The sequence below is a fragment of the Balaenoptera ricei genome, chromosome 19 (assembly GCF_028023285.1).
Source record: "Balaenoptera ricei isolate mBalRic1 chromosome 19, mBalRic1.hap2, whole genome shotgun sequence".
NCBI lineage: Eukaryota > Metazoa > Chordata > Mammalia > Artiodactyla > Balaenopteridae > Balaenoptera > Balaenoptera ricei.
In genome coordinates this window covers 17,547,887-17,565,253 of record NC_082657.1, presented here as the reverse complement: position 1 = coordinate 17,565,253, position 17,367 = coordinate 17,547,887, and the positions used below count along the sequence as shown (strand labels likewise).

General features: G+C 40.6%; 1 protein-coding gene and 1 pseudogene across 3 annotated transcripts in view; one reads left to right on the top strand and one right to left on the bottom strand.

The window, feature by feature from the left end:
• Positions 1-10,257, top strand: part of UBA2 (ubiquitin like modifier activating enzyme 2) — a 31,736-nt gene extending 21,479 nt beyond the window's left edge. For 2 of the 3 annotated variants that reach the window (XM_059904695.1, XM_059904697.1), the window contains 5 exons: positions 1,612-1,767; positions 3,192-3,288; positions 6,050-6,155; positions 7,731-7,867; positions 9,397-10,257. In XM_059904695.1, the coding sequence (XP_059760678.1) occupies positions 1,612-1,767; positions 3,192-3,288; positions 6,050-6,155; positions 7,731-7,867; positions 9,397-9,578 (678 nt within the window). In that variant the 3' untranslated portion in view covers positions 9,579-10,257. Of the gene's footprint in view, positions 1-1,611; positions 1,768-3,191; positions 3,289-6,049; positions 6,156-7,182; positions 7,214-7,730; positions 7,868-9,396 lie in introns of those variants that run through there. The other variant, XM_059904696.1, reaches the window with a different exon arrangement.
• A 5,858-nt stretch (positions 10,258-16,115) lies between these two features.
• Positions 16,116-16,458, bottom strand: LOC132352941 (large ribosomal subunit protein eL30-like; annotated as a pseudogene).
• Positions 16,459-17,367: the final 909 nt, after the last annotated feature.

Genomic DNA, 17,367 nt, shown 5'->3' with positions numbered 1-17,367 from the left:
TGCACTCTTAAAATACCTTTTATTGTTTCCATGAAATATCAGGGTGAGGGAATGTAGACTCATATGGTCAGTCTGCCATCTAGGTTCAGTTTTCTATTTAAATTTTTATTTTGGTTGTCAATGTTTTTAATTTATAAGAACTATATATTTTTTGATTTCTACCTTTTTATAGCAGCCTGAACAAGTGTCTACTTTGTTCTGTAACATCCTTTCCATTTCTTTGCTTTCTTATCTCTATTCTTCTCTTGGGCTAATGATACCCATATGTCCGGGCTTCATTTGTTCGCATTTATGAATGAATGCCAGGATAGGTTAATAATAGTGTTAGCCTGAATATTAGTAGTGTTAGCAATTGTTTTTATTACTGTTGATTTCTGCCTTCCCAGTGAAGATCAGGATCAAATAAGTCTGTTCTCTCATTGTACCCTGTTTCCAGCCCTGACAGTACAAATGTGTATGCCTAGTATTTATTGTGGAGAGAGGCTACAGTAGGGCTGTTCCTAGCACTTAATGCCTGTCAAGGGATTTACTTCTTTAAGCTTCGGGGAATTGATGGGGTTCTTCTTTAGAGTTAATTCATCTTAGCAGATACCATACTACATGGTAATTCCACGATGAGAATTTGTGTATCAGCTTCCAGTGTTCTGACATTCGTAACTTCGGTGCAGTTTTTTTTTTTTTTTTTTTAATTTCCCTTGGTTCATATTATTTTTTTGTTTGGGTATTAGGGAAATGGTAATACTGCCAGACATACATTATTTTTCCTTTAATTATGTAAATGTTAATATCATAGTCATCTGAAAATTTGAAAAAAGGGCAGCTCATTTGTTCCATGTATCTGCGAAAGCATTATCATTAATTAGAGAAATTAGTGTATTGGTCTTGTTAGAAGTTGGCTTAAAGTTGATAAGAATAACCACTAAGAAGGAACCCCAAAACTGATTTAATGATGATACCAGAGACAAGTATGGTTAGGCCCTTATTTATGCTAAATTAGTTTGCAGAATAGTCTATAGAGTCTTCAGTACAAGGAGATTTCTTTTCAGTAAGCTCAGCCTTATTTACAAGGTAGCTAATTTAAAAAGAAGGTTGGAAAAATCAGTCTCTTAAGAAGGTTTTGGGACTTCCCTGGTGGCGCATGGGTTAAGAATCTGCCTGCCAATGCAGGGAACGCGGGTTGAAGCCCTGGACCGGGAAGATGCCACATGCCACGGAGCAGCTAAGCCCGTGCGCCACAACTACTGAGCTTACGCTCTAGAACTCGCGAGCCACAGCTGCTGAGCCCCGTGTTCCACAACTACTGAAGCCCGCATGCCTAGAGCCCATGCTCCGCAACAAGAGAAGCCACCACAATGAGAAGCCTGTGCACCGCAATGAAGAGTAGCCCCCGCTTGCCACAACTAGAGGAAGCCCGCACGCAGCAATGAAGACCCAACACAGCCATAAATAAATAAACAAACAAATAAATAAGTACATACTCAAACTTTTTTTTTTTTTAAAAAAAAGGTCTTGATTTTCCTTCTGGAAGGGAGTATTTAAGTGAACACTGTATGGTATATAAATTATGACTCAAATTTCTGATTTTTGCTTGTGTTTTTTTTTTTTCCAAAGATTTTTTTGAATAAACAACCAAACCCAAGAAAGAAGCTCCTTGTGCCTTGTGCACTGGATCCTCCCAACCCCAATTGTTATGTATGTGCCAGCAAGCCAGAGGTGACTGTGCGGCTGAACGTCCATAAAGTGACTGTTCTCACCTTACAAGATAAGGTAAGTGCAGGGCCTAGTTCTTTTCCACAGGTTGTTCATTTTTCTTTTTATAAGAAAAAACAAGTCCCCTTTTGCCTTTTACAGTGTTACTGTGATAACAAACTAAAAGCCAGACAATTACCCTAACTACTGAGGTGTGTTGCTCTGATATCCTGGGTTGCTTTACAATCTGGGTCCTGTTGTCTTTCCTGTCTGTGGTTCCAGAATATGTGCTTCACCTCCCAGAAGGGAATAGGTGTTTTTGGCTAGAATATGGAGCACAGGTGGTACCTTGGTGGCACAGTATCTTAGTAAGCAAGTTCTTTGTTTCTCAGGCAGTGTGTAAATTCTGTATTTTTTTGGCAGATAGGAGGTATCCTAACGTGACCTAGTGACGGTGCTGATTCTGGTATGTTAAGTTAGTCCCTGAGAAGATGCATCGTTTGCACGCTTGGATTCACCTGTAGAGCTCTGGAGTGAGAAATGGGGGGTTAGGTTATGGTCTGGTTCTAAAGCTTGGTCCTTCAGTTCCTCCTAGTTTTTTTTAAATTAGGAAAGATTTAAAAAATGGCCTGAATGGGTTCCACTTCCCACTTTGGGGATCATTTCAGATAGTTCCTCTGATTATGTCCATCATAGTGTTACATATTTATATACCTCCTGACATGGGGGAGTAGACCTTCGTGGCCCTAATGGCTGCTTGAGAATGAGTGGCCTTTCTCCCAGAAATGGTTACACAGGGCGGGTTGACTTGAGCTTATGTTTTGGATGGGGAAGCAGCAGGATTTGATATACTGGCCAGCAGAGAGGGTGGTTGCCCCATCTTCTTTCTTAGGAAAGAAACGATTATAGTTGGTATCTACTCATTCTTGAGCTAAAGGTAATTCCACTATTGGTAGGGTAGTTGGACCTTTAGAGAGTTCCTCCATTGTTTGGTTTTTTTTGTTTATTTGTTTGTTTTATAGGATCAGGTAGGATTTAACAATATTATCACTCCTGATCCGTCTTGGAATTTAGAGATGGAACTTGGGAAGGGGAAGACTTTATCTGAGAATCAGATTGATGAGAAATTTTTCATCTATAAAACATCTGTCAGTACGGGTTTGGAATAGAGACTAAGATAAAATATGTCAAGTGTCTAGATTAGTACCTAATCTGCTGGGAAGGACAAAATACCAAGAGCCAGCCAAGGAGTTCTCAGTCTCCATCTGGAGGAAGTTTTACCTGATCTTTATCAGTGGTCAAACATGGGGATGGAACATGGGCATGAGATAATTGGGTAAATTCCCATTGCTTTCCTGCTTGCCCTAAGGTACCTTAAAGAGCAACTTGGCTCATTTCCAATGGAAGGGGAAAGTTAAGAGCCTTTATGAAAAAAAAAAGTCTAGGCTTTTTATGGTCTTTAATTCCATATGTTAATATTTTGAATCTTTTTTTTCTTATAGATAGTGAAAGAAAAATTTGCTATGGTAGCACCAGATGTCCAAATTGAAGATGGAAAAGGAACAATCCTAATATCTTCAGAAGAAGGAGAGACAGAAGGTATTATACATTGCCTGTGTTCACTCCCCCTCATTTGGACGCAGACTGCCTGCGTGAAGGAGTGCACGTTAGTTTATCCATTCACTATATATGGTACTCAGTACCTCAGCTGACAGGGGTGATGTTTGTCCAAGAGTGGGGAAGCCTTGATAGCCTGCTCGTGATATAGAGCAGAGACTATTGCTGAAATCAGTGCCCAGTTTTGGTTTTCTTGGCTTTCCTTTTCGGAAGTTCAAGCAGTTCATCCCTTTTGTTAATGTATTTGTTATATAAGGTGTAATGCATTAGATTCTGTTTAAGCTTTCTAAGTGAGAATTGTGTTGTGGTTATGCCTCCTTCAGACCACACTGGTCAATCTGATTGGACTTAGAAGTTCCCACACCTCATCTGTCCTGATGGGGAGTGTCAGGATTCTTTTTGGCTATAGCTCCTTGTTAAGAAATTGGGGATATTAGGTCATGAGTAATTGGAGGTTGCGTTTTGGCTGGGTCATAGTCTGTGTTAAGAGTCTAGTTGAATATTTAAGCCCCATTCTAGCCATCTGTCTCTTTTAAAGGCTAGGACCTTCAAAATGGAAACTGGTCAAGAATTTCAGTGGCTTAAATGTGGTCCTTTTCCACAAAATACTTGTGCTACTGAGGGTGAGAGAGCATTTATTCAAATATGTTTGGAGTCCATCTGTGTTGCAGACATAGTCATAGATATTCGTAATTCAAAGATGAATAAGATAATTGTCCCTGGCTTGAAGTACTTACAGCCTAGAAGGAGAGGAGGGATTATCAGCAAGTAGATTTAGTGCCGTCTAAGAAATACTATAGAGAGAAAGTGAACAAAGTTTGAATTGAAGCTTTGTAAAGGGAGGGTCGGGAGGGTGGAGTGTCACAGGAGAAAGAGGACTCATGGGCCAGTTCTTGAAGAAGAGCTGAGAGGGGAGAGTCTGCATTTGGGCAGAATGAACAGCATCTACAAAGGCATAAACTTATGAAGCAATATAAAAGCTTTAGGAATGGCCAGTTATTTTGTTTCACTGGAAGGTGGGGTGCTGTGGGGTTGGTAGTGACTGTGCAGCTGGAGGATTCGCCGTGTCATATGTGTAATGTCTGTTTGTCTTCCTCCTCCCCCAATATCCTGCTCCCACCAGGGTTTAAGCAGGGAAGTAATGCAGTTACCTTGTAGTATAATCTGCAGGGGGGTGAGATAAGGATGTAAGAGAAGAGGCAGGGAGTCAGAAAAAAATGGAGGGAAGTGAGGGATTTTTACTAAGGCAGAAGCAAATGGCAGATTTGAGATTTGCAGAGGCAGAATTTAGAGCACAGGTGAAGAAGAGTAGCATTGTTAGGCTTGGACAGAACTGTTGCCAAGACTCTGGCTTCAGAGGTGATGCTAATTCACCAGGATAGAATGCTCAGTGACTGGTTCCCTTTTTAACATGTTGGGCTGAGGAGTTCTAGTGAGTGTGAAAGGGCTTGGGGATGGAAGTCTGGATAGGAACTATTGTTTTCCAGAGACATTCCAGGGAGACTAAAAAGGTAAAATAAGAAATAAAAACTAAAAACGTAAAAGATTGTTAGATTATGTAAATTTAAACGTAAGTAGAATTTAAAATACAGTTTACTTAGTATGTGCCAGGCACGGTGGCTATAGGTCAACAGGTTATACACAGTCTGTAGACACAGAGCAGATACTCAGTAAAGCTGACTGAGTGTTGTGAGGGGAGAGTGTAAATTGACAGCTAAATGAGGAAGCAGTTTTGTAAATGAAACTTGAGTGCTTTTACAGGTCAGGAGAGAGGAGCATTTGAACATGCAGGAGAGAAAGGGTAGTTAAGGCAGGATGGCCCTAGAATAGGTAGGAGGAGGTGGTGACACCAAAAGTTTAGTTGGAGAGATTGTTCTTCATTGGAGTATTTATAATCCATGTAGCAAAGGCTTATTGAGTGCTAGTAGATGCTAAGCATGGTGTGCTACATGCTGAGGATATTTCAGATGAAGCAGATATGACATGTGGAAGAGAGAACTAGGTTGGAGTGATTAGTTTTTGGAGACCCTGCTGTCCATTGAGAAAAGTTGAAAATTTATGTTGAAAAATTCATTGAAATAAACAGTTTCCTCATACTTGTGAATTGTAAAATTTGCTAAAAGTAGTTTGTTGGCATTTCTGTGGATAACCTCTTTAGAAATAGAGTATGTTTTGAACAATTCTAAAAGTTGTCATTGACTCCTGTAGGATTCCAGATTAATTTGGTTTCAAGGAGAGAAGGTTCTCAGAACTTCTCACAGTTTGGTTCCCTTGAAGTAATTTTGGTAGTTAAGTTTTCAGGGCTGAGTACCTAAGTGAGTAATACTTTAGTGGACTAGTTTACTAGGGCTGCCATATCAAAATACACAGACAAGTGACTTAAATAACACATTTATTTTCTCCTAGTTCTGGAGGCTTGAACTCTTAAGATCAAAGTGTTGGGAGGGTGGGGGGAGTCGACGGGTTTGGTTTCTCCTGAGGCCTCCCTCCTTGGCTTCTAAGGATACCAATTAGATTGGATTAGGGTCCACTCCAACAGCCTCATTTTAACTCGATCACCTCTCTAAAAAGCACTGTCTCCAAGTATAGCCACATTCTGAGGCACTGGTATTAGAGCTTCAGTGTACGAATTTTGGGGAGATAGAGTTCAGCTTATAGCAGGGGGTTTACCTTTTAAAAATTAAGGTGACTGCTCCACGGACATATATAACTAAAGCATCTAAATTTCTTTCACATTTTCTAGCTAATAATCACAAGAAGTTATCAGAATTTGGAATTAGAAATGGGAGCCGACTTCAAGCAGACGACTTCCTTCAGGACTACACTTTATTGATCAACATCCTTCATAGGTAGGAAGTATTAATATTTTAAGTGTAAGAAGTTATTTGAATATACAAACTTAAGATAAAGTGGAGAGAAAATGTTTTCTTACCTTTAAACCGTACTGTTCATTTGAAGCTGCACCATGTATATGCTCAAGTTGGCCACTAAGTTCCCTGAGGTTTGACCTACAGAAAAATCTGAGAATCCAGAAAGAAAAGGGATAAGCAAGAAATGTTTAAGGGTTAACTAACTCATCAGTGGTGGCTGATCAGAAAGACCTAGAGAGGGTAGAAATCCGGGTGTTTGAATAGTTATAATCAGGGGTGCGTTCATTTTGATAATTGAACTAGAATAAAAAAATTTAATTAGTTTTAAAGATTCATTTGGAAGAAAGAAATAGTTCTCCCATAAAACAAGTATTTCATTGTGATCTGGAACAGTAACAAGAGAGTGTTAAAATTTATCCTATGTAGATTCCTGAGTCATGTATTTTTTTCTTTTTATTTGATTTTATATCCTGCCCACTTTATAAAAAAGCATCCAAAGTGCTTGCATTACAGGATATTTGCACATATGTAACACAATTTAAATACAGATGGTCCTCCACTTTGATGTGTTTATCTGCTGAATGAGGTAACATGCTCGTTGATACCCTTAAACTGCACCCTGACTCATTACTTTAGGTAGCATCTAACAAAATGCAAAGGCTGCCACCTGCATTCACATGTTTTTTGCCAGTGTTGCTATCTATATATCCAAACATTTAGAACTTGTGTAGTTGTTTGGAGAGTATTACATTATATATATACTTAGTTTATAAAAAGCATAAAATGACAGGAAAAACTGAATGTGGGTTATTAGTATAAAATGAGACAATTGAGTGAAAGATAGATATCGCTAGGGAGTGATATCTGGCCTCGATTAGACACCAGTTGGATGTTAGTGGTGTGCTTGTGTTCAGTTGTGAAAGGACATGTACAATAAAATGGAAATATATCACATGGTGTCTAAAAAAGGAGGCATAATTAGGGTTTTTTTTATCATATTTTTTAGCTCTCTGGGAACAGAACCCCCCTTATAACATGTAAGTCTTTTGTTTGACTTTCATGCATTAAACTTTTATACATGTTTTTGGGAACTCATTACAAAAGCAGGGTGCTGCCTGTAAAGATGGGGAGGAAACCGAGAATCCATGTAACTCAACCCCCAAACACTAAATTACTCTGGTCAAGATCGGAGTAGAGTGTATAGAATCTTTTCACCTAGTAGCTGAAGAAATAATGCCTAAGAATTACATCAGGCCTCACAGTTTTCAACTCGTTTTCTGCTTTAGCAATAAAAGTTACTTAACATTTTTTTTAAAAACCCTTTCCCTGAATTGAAAGTGCGATGCTATTGACCATTTGAATTAGAGTTTTGAATTATCATAAAAATCTGTTATATAGTCTTTTTTTAAACTCTTTGAAAATCAGAATCCAAATATTTGGTGTGTACGTAGTATACACTTTTTGAGCTTTGAGAACAGTTTCTGTCTGGTGTGCCTTTGCTTTTGTAAGTAGTATAGCAGTGGTCCAGTGTTATAGTACATGGTTCTCTTACAGTGAAGACCTAGGAAAGGATGTTGAATTTGAAGTTGTTGGTGATGCCCCAGAAAAAGTGGGGCCCAAGCAAGCTGAAGATGCTGCCAAAAGCATAACCAATGGCAGTGACGATGGAGCTCAGCCTTCCACATCCACAGGTGAGTCATGGCCCCGGCCAGCAGGTTGTTAATTTACCCACCAAGCACAACTATTTAGAACAAACTGATTACTTTATGAATGTTGACCGTAAAGTAGAACTCTGCAGGACTACTAGAGGTGTGTGTTGGTTTGGCATTGTTTTAATGAAGCTTTGAATGTATGAACCATGAAGATATTTAAGACTGGGTAAAATTTTTATGGAAAATAGACACTTTATTTTTTTGTTCGTTTGTTTTTACAACTGGAAATGTCAGTTTACTAGTGTATAAAGATGGTTCATTCTTAGTAGTAGTAGTTTTGGATTTTGTATGCGTGTTCGTAGGGGCAGTAAATTAGTGCATCTCACTATTTTGAGTGAACAGATGCTTGGTAAGTATAGCATTTTAGCATTTCACAGTTTTCTCAGAACCAGTGTGACTTTGGTAAAGTGCACCAGAAGCTCTCTTTCCCTGGGTTTTCAGTGTTGGTGCTTTACTGTGCTCGAATGTAAACGTTTACTACCTGCCCCACCCCACCCCAACTCTCTCTCTCTCACACTCACACACTCACACACACACACACTACCTACCTACCTCTTCATTCTGTAGTGTCAGGAAACTAAAAGTTACTAATTTTTCACTTGTTTGTTTTCATTTCTTTGACCCTGTGTCTTTGGTGTTCTTTTTGGAATATGGTGGTTCCTTGGTTCTCATGTTCTCTGAGAGTTGTAAAGATGGACTTTGAGGTAGTCTAGAGTGTGTGGGCCATGGGTTCATGACCTTTTCCCCCCTCTGAAAATAGAAAGGTTCATCATCCTCCTTTAAGGAAAGGACTGGTAGTTTTTCAAAACTCATAATTCAAAATGTGCATTTATTGATGCACTGCTGTGGGTAGGTTTTGGAGGCTCTAGCAATGAGTAAGGTAGGTGTTCTGCCTTTGATTTAGTGGAGTGGTGGGGGATGGGTGACACAAAACCAACCGCAGTGTAAGGTTAAGAGCATACACTGTAGAGCTCCACTCTGCGGGTTTGAATCCTGACCTCATCCTCTGCTACCGTGTGACCGTGGGCAAGTCTCTGTGCCTCAGTTTCCTTTTCTGGAAAATGGATAATAATGTTATCTTCTTTATACGGTGGTTGTGATGATTAAATGAGTTGTATATGTAAAGTGCTCAGAACAGTTCCTGGCACGTTGTAAGTGCTATGTATATGTTGTTGTTGTTTGTTACTACCACTGCTGCGAATATTAATTAGGATATTCACCCTCCTCTTTTCTGTTGGAGAAGTCGAAACAAGGAACTGTAACAATTCCTTTGAATTATATAATGCTTGTTAAAATTTTTGTTTTGATTAAGAAAGAAAGAGGTGCTTGTAACAGAAAACATTAAAACACTATGGAAATATGTAATGTATAAAGCCAAGGTCCTAAGGGTAGCCATTCTAAAGTTTGGTGTATATTTGAAGAGTTAGTTTTTCACATACGTAAAATTTTAGTGAACTGCTAGTAACCCCCCACTTTTAACCATTTTTTCCCTTTTTTTCTGAAATAAGCACAAGAGCAAGATGATGTGCTCATAGTTGATTCGGATGAAGAAGGTCCCTCAAATAATGCTGACATCAGTGAAGAAGAAAGAAGTCGCAAGAGGAAATTAGATGAGAAAGAGAATGTCAGTGCGAAAAAGTCACGCATAGAGCAGACAGAGGAGCTTGATGATGTTATAGCATTAGATTGAACGGAAATGCCTCTGAACAGAACCCTCTTACTGCAGTAGGCCTTCTGGGCAGAACCAGGTTATTTGTTATGTCCTTTGTTCCAAAGGGAAAAAATTGGCACCAGTGACTTGAAGATGACTCTGCTCCCTTTGAAAGCATTCATTTTGCTAGAACTATTAGAAACATTGCAGTATGCTGTATTGAAAGTAGGAATATAGTTTTAAAACCCTTTGAACAAAGTGTGTGCATAACCAGTCATGAGATGGAACAACACAATGCATGTTGCCTTTTTAATGTAAATACCCTTAGGTATCATTTAACAGTTTTACAATATTGTGGTTTAGTAAAGTTGATACCTGGTTATAAATATTATGCCTTTATTTTTGGTTAGAAGAAGAATTATTTTTAGCCTAGATCTAACCATTTTCATACTCTTAATTGACTGAAACAGATTCAAAGAAGTATCAAGTGCTATGCATTGAAACTTGTTTTTAAATGTTAACTGGCACTGTGTATATTAATGTAAAACAGTTGTTAATTTACTCAAGTTTTCAGCTTGTACTGCCTGGTATGTCTGTGTAAGAAGCCAATTTTGTGTATTGTTCCAGTTTCAGGTTATTTATATTTGATGTTTTGTAAAACTCAAATACGACTATACTGTACTTATGGACCAAATAAATGGCATCTGCATACTTGTTATACATGCCTGCACAGTTCACGTTTCTGCTGGGTTTATATGTTGTATTTGCTGCAGGCATGCTATATTCTTTGCTTTTAGAAAATTAACTCAGAAACGGACGTGGAGGTTACAAGACCTCTGCTGTTTACCATAGGTGAGTATGTTCTGAAAGAAAGCTTTTAATGGCATTTGGATTGTAAACAGTTGGCCTTCTGTTGAGAACATTTAAGTGATCTTTGCTCGGCCCCAGTCACTTGGAGCCCTCAATTTGAGACTCCACGGGGAAAGCCTTTCCTCCACTCTGGGTTGTCCCCAGGTCATCCAAATCCCTTCTTGCATTGTACCATTTGGGGCCCAACTCTGGCCAGCAGATGTGGCCACACCAGTGCTGAAGGGGCAGTGCTCACATCTGTCTCGGACCTCCGAAGGCCTTGGCCTTTAGGCCGCTGTCACACAGATGTGCCTGGAGTTTTTGGGTAACAGAAACCCATGAAGCTTTTTGCCCAATTCTGTACCTCTGCCTTTGGTGTTTTTGGCCACAGTCAGCCAAATTTCAAGTTGATAATTCACTGTATTGTCCAACTTTGTGTAATTCTTACTCTGCCATCCAGCTTACTCCTCGTCTGTGTCATTTGTAAGTTCATCATGTAATCAAAACCTTCAGAAAAATCGTAGCGAACAAGACTCAGCCCGCAGGAGCATGCTGCTTGACGCCTCCAGGATGAACCGACTTCCATTCTTCAGATACGACAACTGCAAGCAGGCTAGATTCCCACCCACAACTCTATGACCCTGTGAGGTTCACTTGGCCTCTAGATTTTTTTGGAGGTTTCATTTTCCTCCAGAAAAATAAATTTCAAAATTACAGAGCTGTGTAACAGATAAAAATGAGATATTCTGGAATACCACCTCTCAGAAGCAAGTTTTGGCTAACTGGTTGGTCCCTGATGATCATCTCCCATTTTGAAATTTTGCATTCCGAAGAGGTCTCCAGAAAATTTGTACTTTCTGGAGAAAAACTGAAAGTCTCTCCATTCCTTAAAACCTCACCCTTCACCCTGCCTTTTTAGACACAATTGTCAACAATGTATTTCTGGCATTACGTGTATGTTCTTTCGTTTTTTCTTTCCCATTTGAATGTATGTGGCATTAAATGCCCATTTGATCTGTAGAGGTGTGTTTCTGTCTTGGCAGAGCAGTGGTGTTCATCTTTGCAACAACTCTGTGACTGCTTTCCCAGCGGTTTCTGTCCGTTTTCTACTTGTTTTTATAAAATCTGGGTTTACCAGCAAAGCAGTTCTGACTACAGTGTCTTGTTCAACTAGACTAAGATTCAAGCTGCTCCCATGTCCCTGGAGAGTGGAGATACTTTAGATCTGACCTTGTATTCATGGTTTTCCCACATGGGACTTCTTAGTGGGCGGGCTGGAAGCAAGGCTCGACAAGGGTGTATCCCTGGCAGCTCCAGCCTGAAATACAGTCTGACAAACCACCTTCCAGCCTCATTGGGAGCAGTCTGGCGACTCAAGTTTACCTAGAGAGTCCATTGTCCCAAAGATCATTCCACGTACTTGGCATGTACCATGAAAGGATTCAGTGTTTTAATATAGAGCCTGAACCATTAACGAAATAACTGATCAGGCAGAGATCATCAGTGGATATCAAAACCTTTAGTAAAAGGCTCTTGAGGAACAGAACCTTTGCAGAGTGCTCAAATGTTGCTGTATAAAAAACTCGCGAAAGGGAAAAGCTCAGTCTTGATGATGGACTGATCTGTCATCAGTGTAATCAAGTGATCAAACCTAGCATCAGTAATGGGACAACCTGGTATGTGCTTACTGATGAGATGTTGATTCAAAGAACACAATGACACCTAGGCCCCCCCCCCCAAAAAGTAACTTGAATATAGTGTCTAGACTTCCAACTGACAGGAAGTAGAAGGGGTACAGGAACAAATGAAACATTAAGAGGAAATAATTGGACAAGTATAGAATGTGTGATATTCTAGAACTCAAGTGCAAAATAAATGACTAAAGTGACAACTGGAAATTTGAAAGTGGAATAAATTAGGTGATAATGGAATTACTTTCTTAGCTATGGTAATGTTCTTATATAGGCCATTGTCCTTATTCTTGTGACATTAGAGATGAAGCTCAAAATACCTACAACTTTTAAATGGCTTATCAAATAATACCGGAAGAAAAAACAAAATTAACATTGAATATAGATGGAGCCTATATACATTGTTCACTGTGCCATCTAACTTTTCTCTGAAAACTTTCATAGTAAAAGTGGAGATATATATTCTGTATTTTTCTTTAGTGCCTATGTCTCTTTTTCAAGTTTTGTATTGAGTATATCCTATGATTGAAATCAGAAAGGTAATAAAGATTATTAAAAATATCAGTTGGAATGAGAAAGTGTTACAGCGATTCCTGGGTTGGCATTGATGAAATCAGCTTTGCTCGTCCGGATTGCTAGGCTGAGACTTAGGAGGAAGTCTCTTTCATTGGAGCCTCCAGAGAACTAAGAAGGGGACCAAATTGTTCCCAGGAGATTAAAGGTCCACTTAAAAGCGGCCAGAAAACGTTGGTTCATAGTCCATGTTCCTGTTCCTGAAAATTGCCCATTGATGGCACATATGTCTGAAGGGGACTTGCCCTATGGCCAAGGACCATGGGCAAATTTAAGCCTCTTGTAGTACAGAAAGCAAAAACTACTACCCAAAGAAATTAGGGAAGAAAAAATGTTGGCACATGTTTCTAGTCATTGTGGCTTGTAGGTATGGTAAAGATCTCTCATTTCCTTGCATCTTAAAGTAGTGTTCCTGAGGACCAGGATCCATTTGATTGTTTTGCAAGATATATTTAGCGAAGTATTTTTATAGACACTTTCATACTGGGAATACATTATTTGCATTCTGCACACAGAGGGAACTTTTTTTGAACTGCTCTCACTAAATAAAAAACTTGCGTTGAACTATAGGGCTCTGATGGTGCTTTGTGCTTGCATATGTATATATCTTATATATTCATTTTATTTTATTTTTTAATTTTTTTTGGCCAAGCAGCATGAGGGATCTTTGTTCCCCGAACAGGGATGGAACCCGGCCCCGGCAGTGAAAGCACAGATTCCTAACCACTGGACCACCAGGGAATTCCCTATAACAGTTTTAAGAACTTTATTTTATTTTTTAATAAATTTATTTATTTATTTATTTATTATTTTTGGCTGCGTTGGGTCTTTGTTGCTGCGCGCGGGCTTTCTCTAGTTGTGGCGAGTGGGGGCTACTCTTTGTTGCGGTGCGCGGGCTTCTCATTGCGGTGGCTTCTCTTGTTGCGGAGCACGGGCTCTAGGCGCGTGGGCTTCAGTAGTTGTGGCGTGTGGGCTCAGTAGTTGTGGCTCGAAGGCTCTAGAGCACAGGCTCAGTGGTTGGGGAGCACGGGCTTAGTTGCTCCGTGGCATGTGGGATCTTCCCGGACCAGGGATCGAACCCGTGTTCTGTGCATTGGCAGGTGGATTCTTAACCACTGCACCACCAGGGAAGTCCCCAAGAATTTTAAATCTTGCAGCAAATGATGACTTACTACATAGGGAAAGGCTGAGCAAAAATTTTACTAGAATGTATAGTGCTCCAAGAAGGTCCTCAGGATTTACTTTATAAATCTGAAATTTACTTTCTCAAAAGATCAATCTTAGAATGTAGGCATTGTACACACCATCATTCACTCATTCTATAAACATATTGCATCCCTACTCTGCACTATGCTGCTCTTGGAAAACCTTGCCAAATTTGCCAGCCTGGTAGAAATCTTTGAAAGCAGTAAGAAACTAAGGGCTGGTGTGCACAAAAACCTAACTTCTCATCTTAAGGCAGCAATAGGTAGCAATGAGAATCTGAGGACCTGCAGCCTGTGTGTTGCCAAGCTTCCCAGTTGGTCCCAGTGGCAGCTTCCAGCAGCACTAAAAATCATGAACACCAACCTCATGCTCAAAAATGTGATTCCAAAGGCTGTAGGAATCTGAGTATCCCCAAATAGCTCCTCCCCATGGAGATGTAGACTGGCTGGGGTCTTTGCCATGTAAAGTTTGTGCATAAATTCCCATTCCTTAGTGCAGGATAAGGTTTCAGGGCAGGAAAGTGAAGGTCCTTCCAAGATGGCCACTTGCTCCCTGATGGAGGAAGCAAGCTGTAATTGTCAGATCCTAACCCTAATTCTTAGATTGGGGAACCAACCATCCCTGGCTTTAGTGGTCAACGCTCCGAAACTTCTGTGCCCCCAGAGAGGCCTAAGGGATGAAACAGGACCAGGGGAAGTTGGTGGACTCAATCTGGTAGAAAGAGCTGGGCCTCAGAAAAGGGGATGAAAAAAATCCCTTTGGGCACAACTCCCAGTGGATTAGGCAGAACATGCACCTTGGGTCTGGTGCTGTGTGTTAATGGGAGGACTGGCCCCTAGGTGCTGAGCTGGGAGAGGTACGAGCGTGCTTTAGGTGAAAGATTACTTCTGCTCTCCCCAGGAAAAATTATTTTGTAAAGGTAAAAACTGCTGCAAGCTGAGGGGAGGGAAAGAAATGCGGATCCCCGCGATTCTTCCATACGCTGTATGACTGCATGCCATCCCCCTTCCCTCATAACCCAAGTTACTCAGTCCATATTTGATTGACATCTTGAGTGTGTCCCAAGACTGTGAGAAAACCACTGAATTTTGTCCATAATTGGGGTCCAGAAAATATGGACACTACAGACAGATAAGGGGGTCTCATTACAAGGTGAGACAACGGGCTCTCTTAAAAAAAAAAAAAAATCACCATTAGTGTAGACAGAGTCTGGGTAGGATCAGCATCTGGGGCCTTAGAAGGAAAAGATGGTGGTTCAGGGTTTGGTGTGAGACTAGATTGAACATGTCCTGTTCTAGTCTCCTGAGTGTTGTCCGTTTGTCTAGACAAAGAAGATTCTGGTTGAGAGAATGATAGAACTAGAGGCCCAGCAGTTCTGTTGTGAAACTTCTTTCTCCAACAGTGGGACCCAGGCAGTGGTCGTTGGAGCCAGCTCATACTAGCTTTCGAGAGCTGATTATACCCATTTCTTCCCAACTCTATTCAGTGACACCATGTTGGTAGTTTAGAATTGACCATTTGTACAAATCAGGGCTCCTGATTTGTACAAATCTCCCCCAGAGCGCTGGTTGTTCAGCTTTTATGCACACCCCTGGACTCAGGAAGAAAAACGCCAGAGAGCACCCCATCGTACTTCTCAGGCAGAAAGAGCCAGCGAACTGAGATCAAAACCCACCCTTTATTGAGGATACAAAAGGAGATGGGGTCTGGGACACATTCAGGTAATGTATAGATAAGAGCATGTGATTTTGAATCCTACTTTGTATCCACTTAATGGCATGATGGTAGGAGTCCCCACATCATTAAATATTTTAAAGGTATTTATAAATAATTGCTTAATGAATTTCCCACTTCGTGGAAGTACTTTATTCTAATGTTGAACAGCAAATATTTTTTTTTATTTTATTTATTTATTTATTATTTATTTATTTATTTATTTTTTGCTGCTTTGGGTCTTTGCTGCACGGGCTTTCTCTAGTGTGGCGAGCAGGGGCTACTCTTTGTTGTGGTGCGTGGGCTTCTCATTGTCGTGGCTTCTCTTGTTGCAGTGCACGGGCTCTAGGCGCGCGGGCTTCAGTAGTTGTGGCTCGCGGGCTCTAGAGCGCAGGCTCAGTAGTTGTGGTGCACAGGCTTAGTTGCTCCGCGGCATGTGGGATCTTCCCGGACCAGGGCTCGAACCCATGTCCCCTGCATTGGCAGGCGGATTCTTAACCACTGCACCACCAGGGAAGTCCCGAACAGCGAATATTTTGTTTGTTTATTTAAACGAGTTCCAGCCAATTTTATTAAAGAATAATTTTGCATGCTTTTCACCAGTCTGTTTTGGCATGCTTCTAACTGTATCAGAATCACCTAGATCAGTGATAGCCAGTGTGTGAACTCTCTAGTATTTTCTATCCGTTTTGCCCAATTCAATAATATTGCCACTGTAGTGATGGACACCAGTTTTCCATTTCAGTGGAGGATGACTGGTTTTGCTCTGCCTTGTCTGATCATTTTCAGAGTTGGCTTGTACCTCAGCCGTACTTTCCACTTTTCATAGTGATTAGGAGCCTAGAGTTGATGGACTCTGGCAACTTTTTCATCTTTGCTGCCACCATCTTCCTGTCTTAGGTGTGGGACGACCCCCAGCCAAGAACAGCTGCCAAGATTGCCAGAGAGAGAGAAAGCAAACATATTTTAGGTTGTTTCTCTTCCTGTTTGTGGGTGGTTGTTATCCTATCTATCTATCTATCTATCTATCTATCTATCTACTATTAGAGTAAGTAATGTCCTTTAGCTGACCCTGGACTCCAGTATATTATTTAAATCTTGAAAGCTCAAGTGGTCAGGAAAGGATGGAATGGTTATTTAAGAAGTACCTTTGAGGGCAGAGAGCTCCCTCTGAGCTCCTTTTCAGAAGGCTGGAGATCCTAGGTAGGACTGATTAGATTACATAAGTAATGTGATAAACACTTTTGTGGGTACACTGTTGTCTGCATTGGGATTACTTGCCTAGAATAGATACTTGGAACATTACTGCTTTCCAGAGTGTTTTTGTTTGTTTGTGAGGATGTTAATAACACCAAACTGCTCTTCCTGACAGGATGTACCAACTTACACTCATTACCAGTAAAATATACACAAATATACACCACAGTCTTGCCAATATTTCCATTTACAAATGGTAGATAATGTGATCAGTGAAATGTAATACCTTACTGTTGATTTAATTTATTTTCCTTTCTCAGAGTGGAAGATCATTTTTCACCAGATGGCTCCTCTGGATATTTGCTCCCTCCAAACCACTTGCCCCTACCTGTGCCTCCCCACCCCCAGCCTGGGTTGTAGGGGTTGGAATTCTTCCAGCTCTGAGAGGTGGAAGGAGGGAGGAGTAGTTGGGTCGGACACTGCTCCCCTGACAGCTGAGAATGTGCCACAGTGAGCTCCTCAGCAATGTTGAGGCCAGAGCCCTGCTCAGTCTGCACCGGGACCATTCCCCATCCAGGCTTCCTGTTCCCTGAGACACT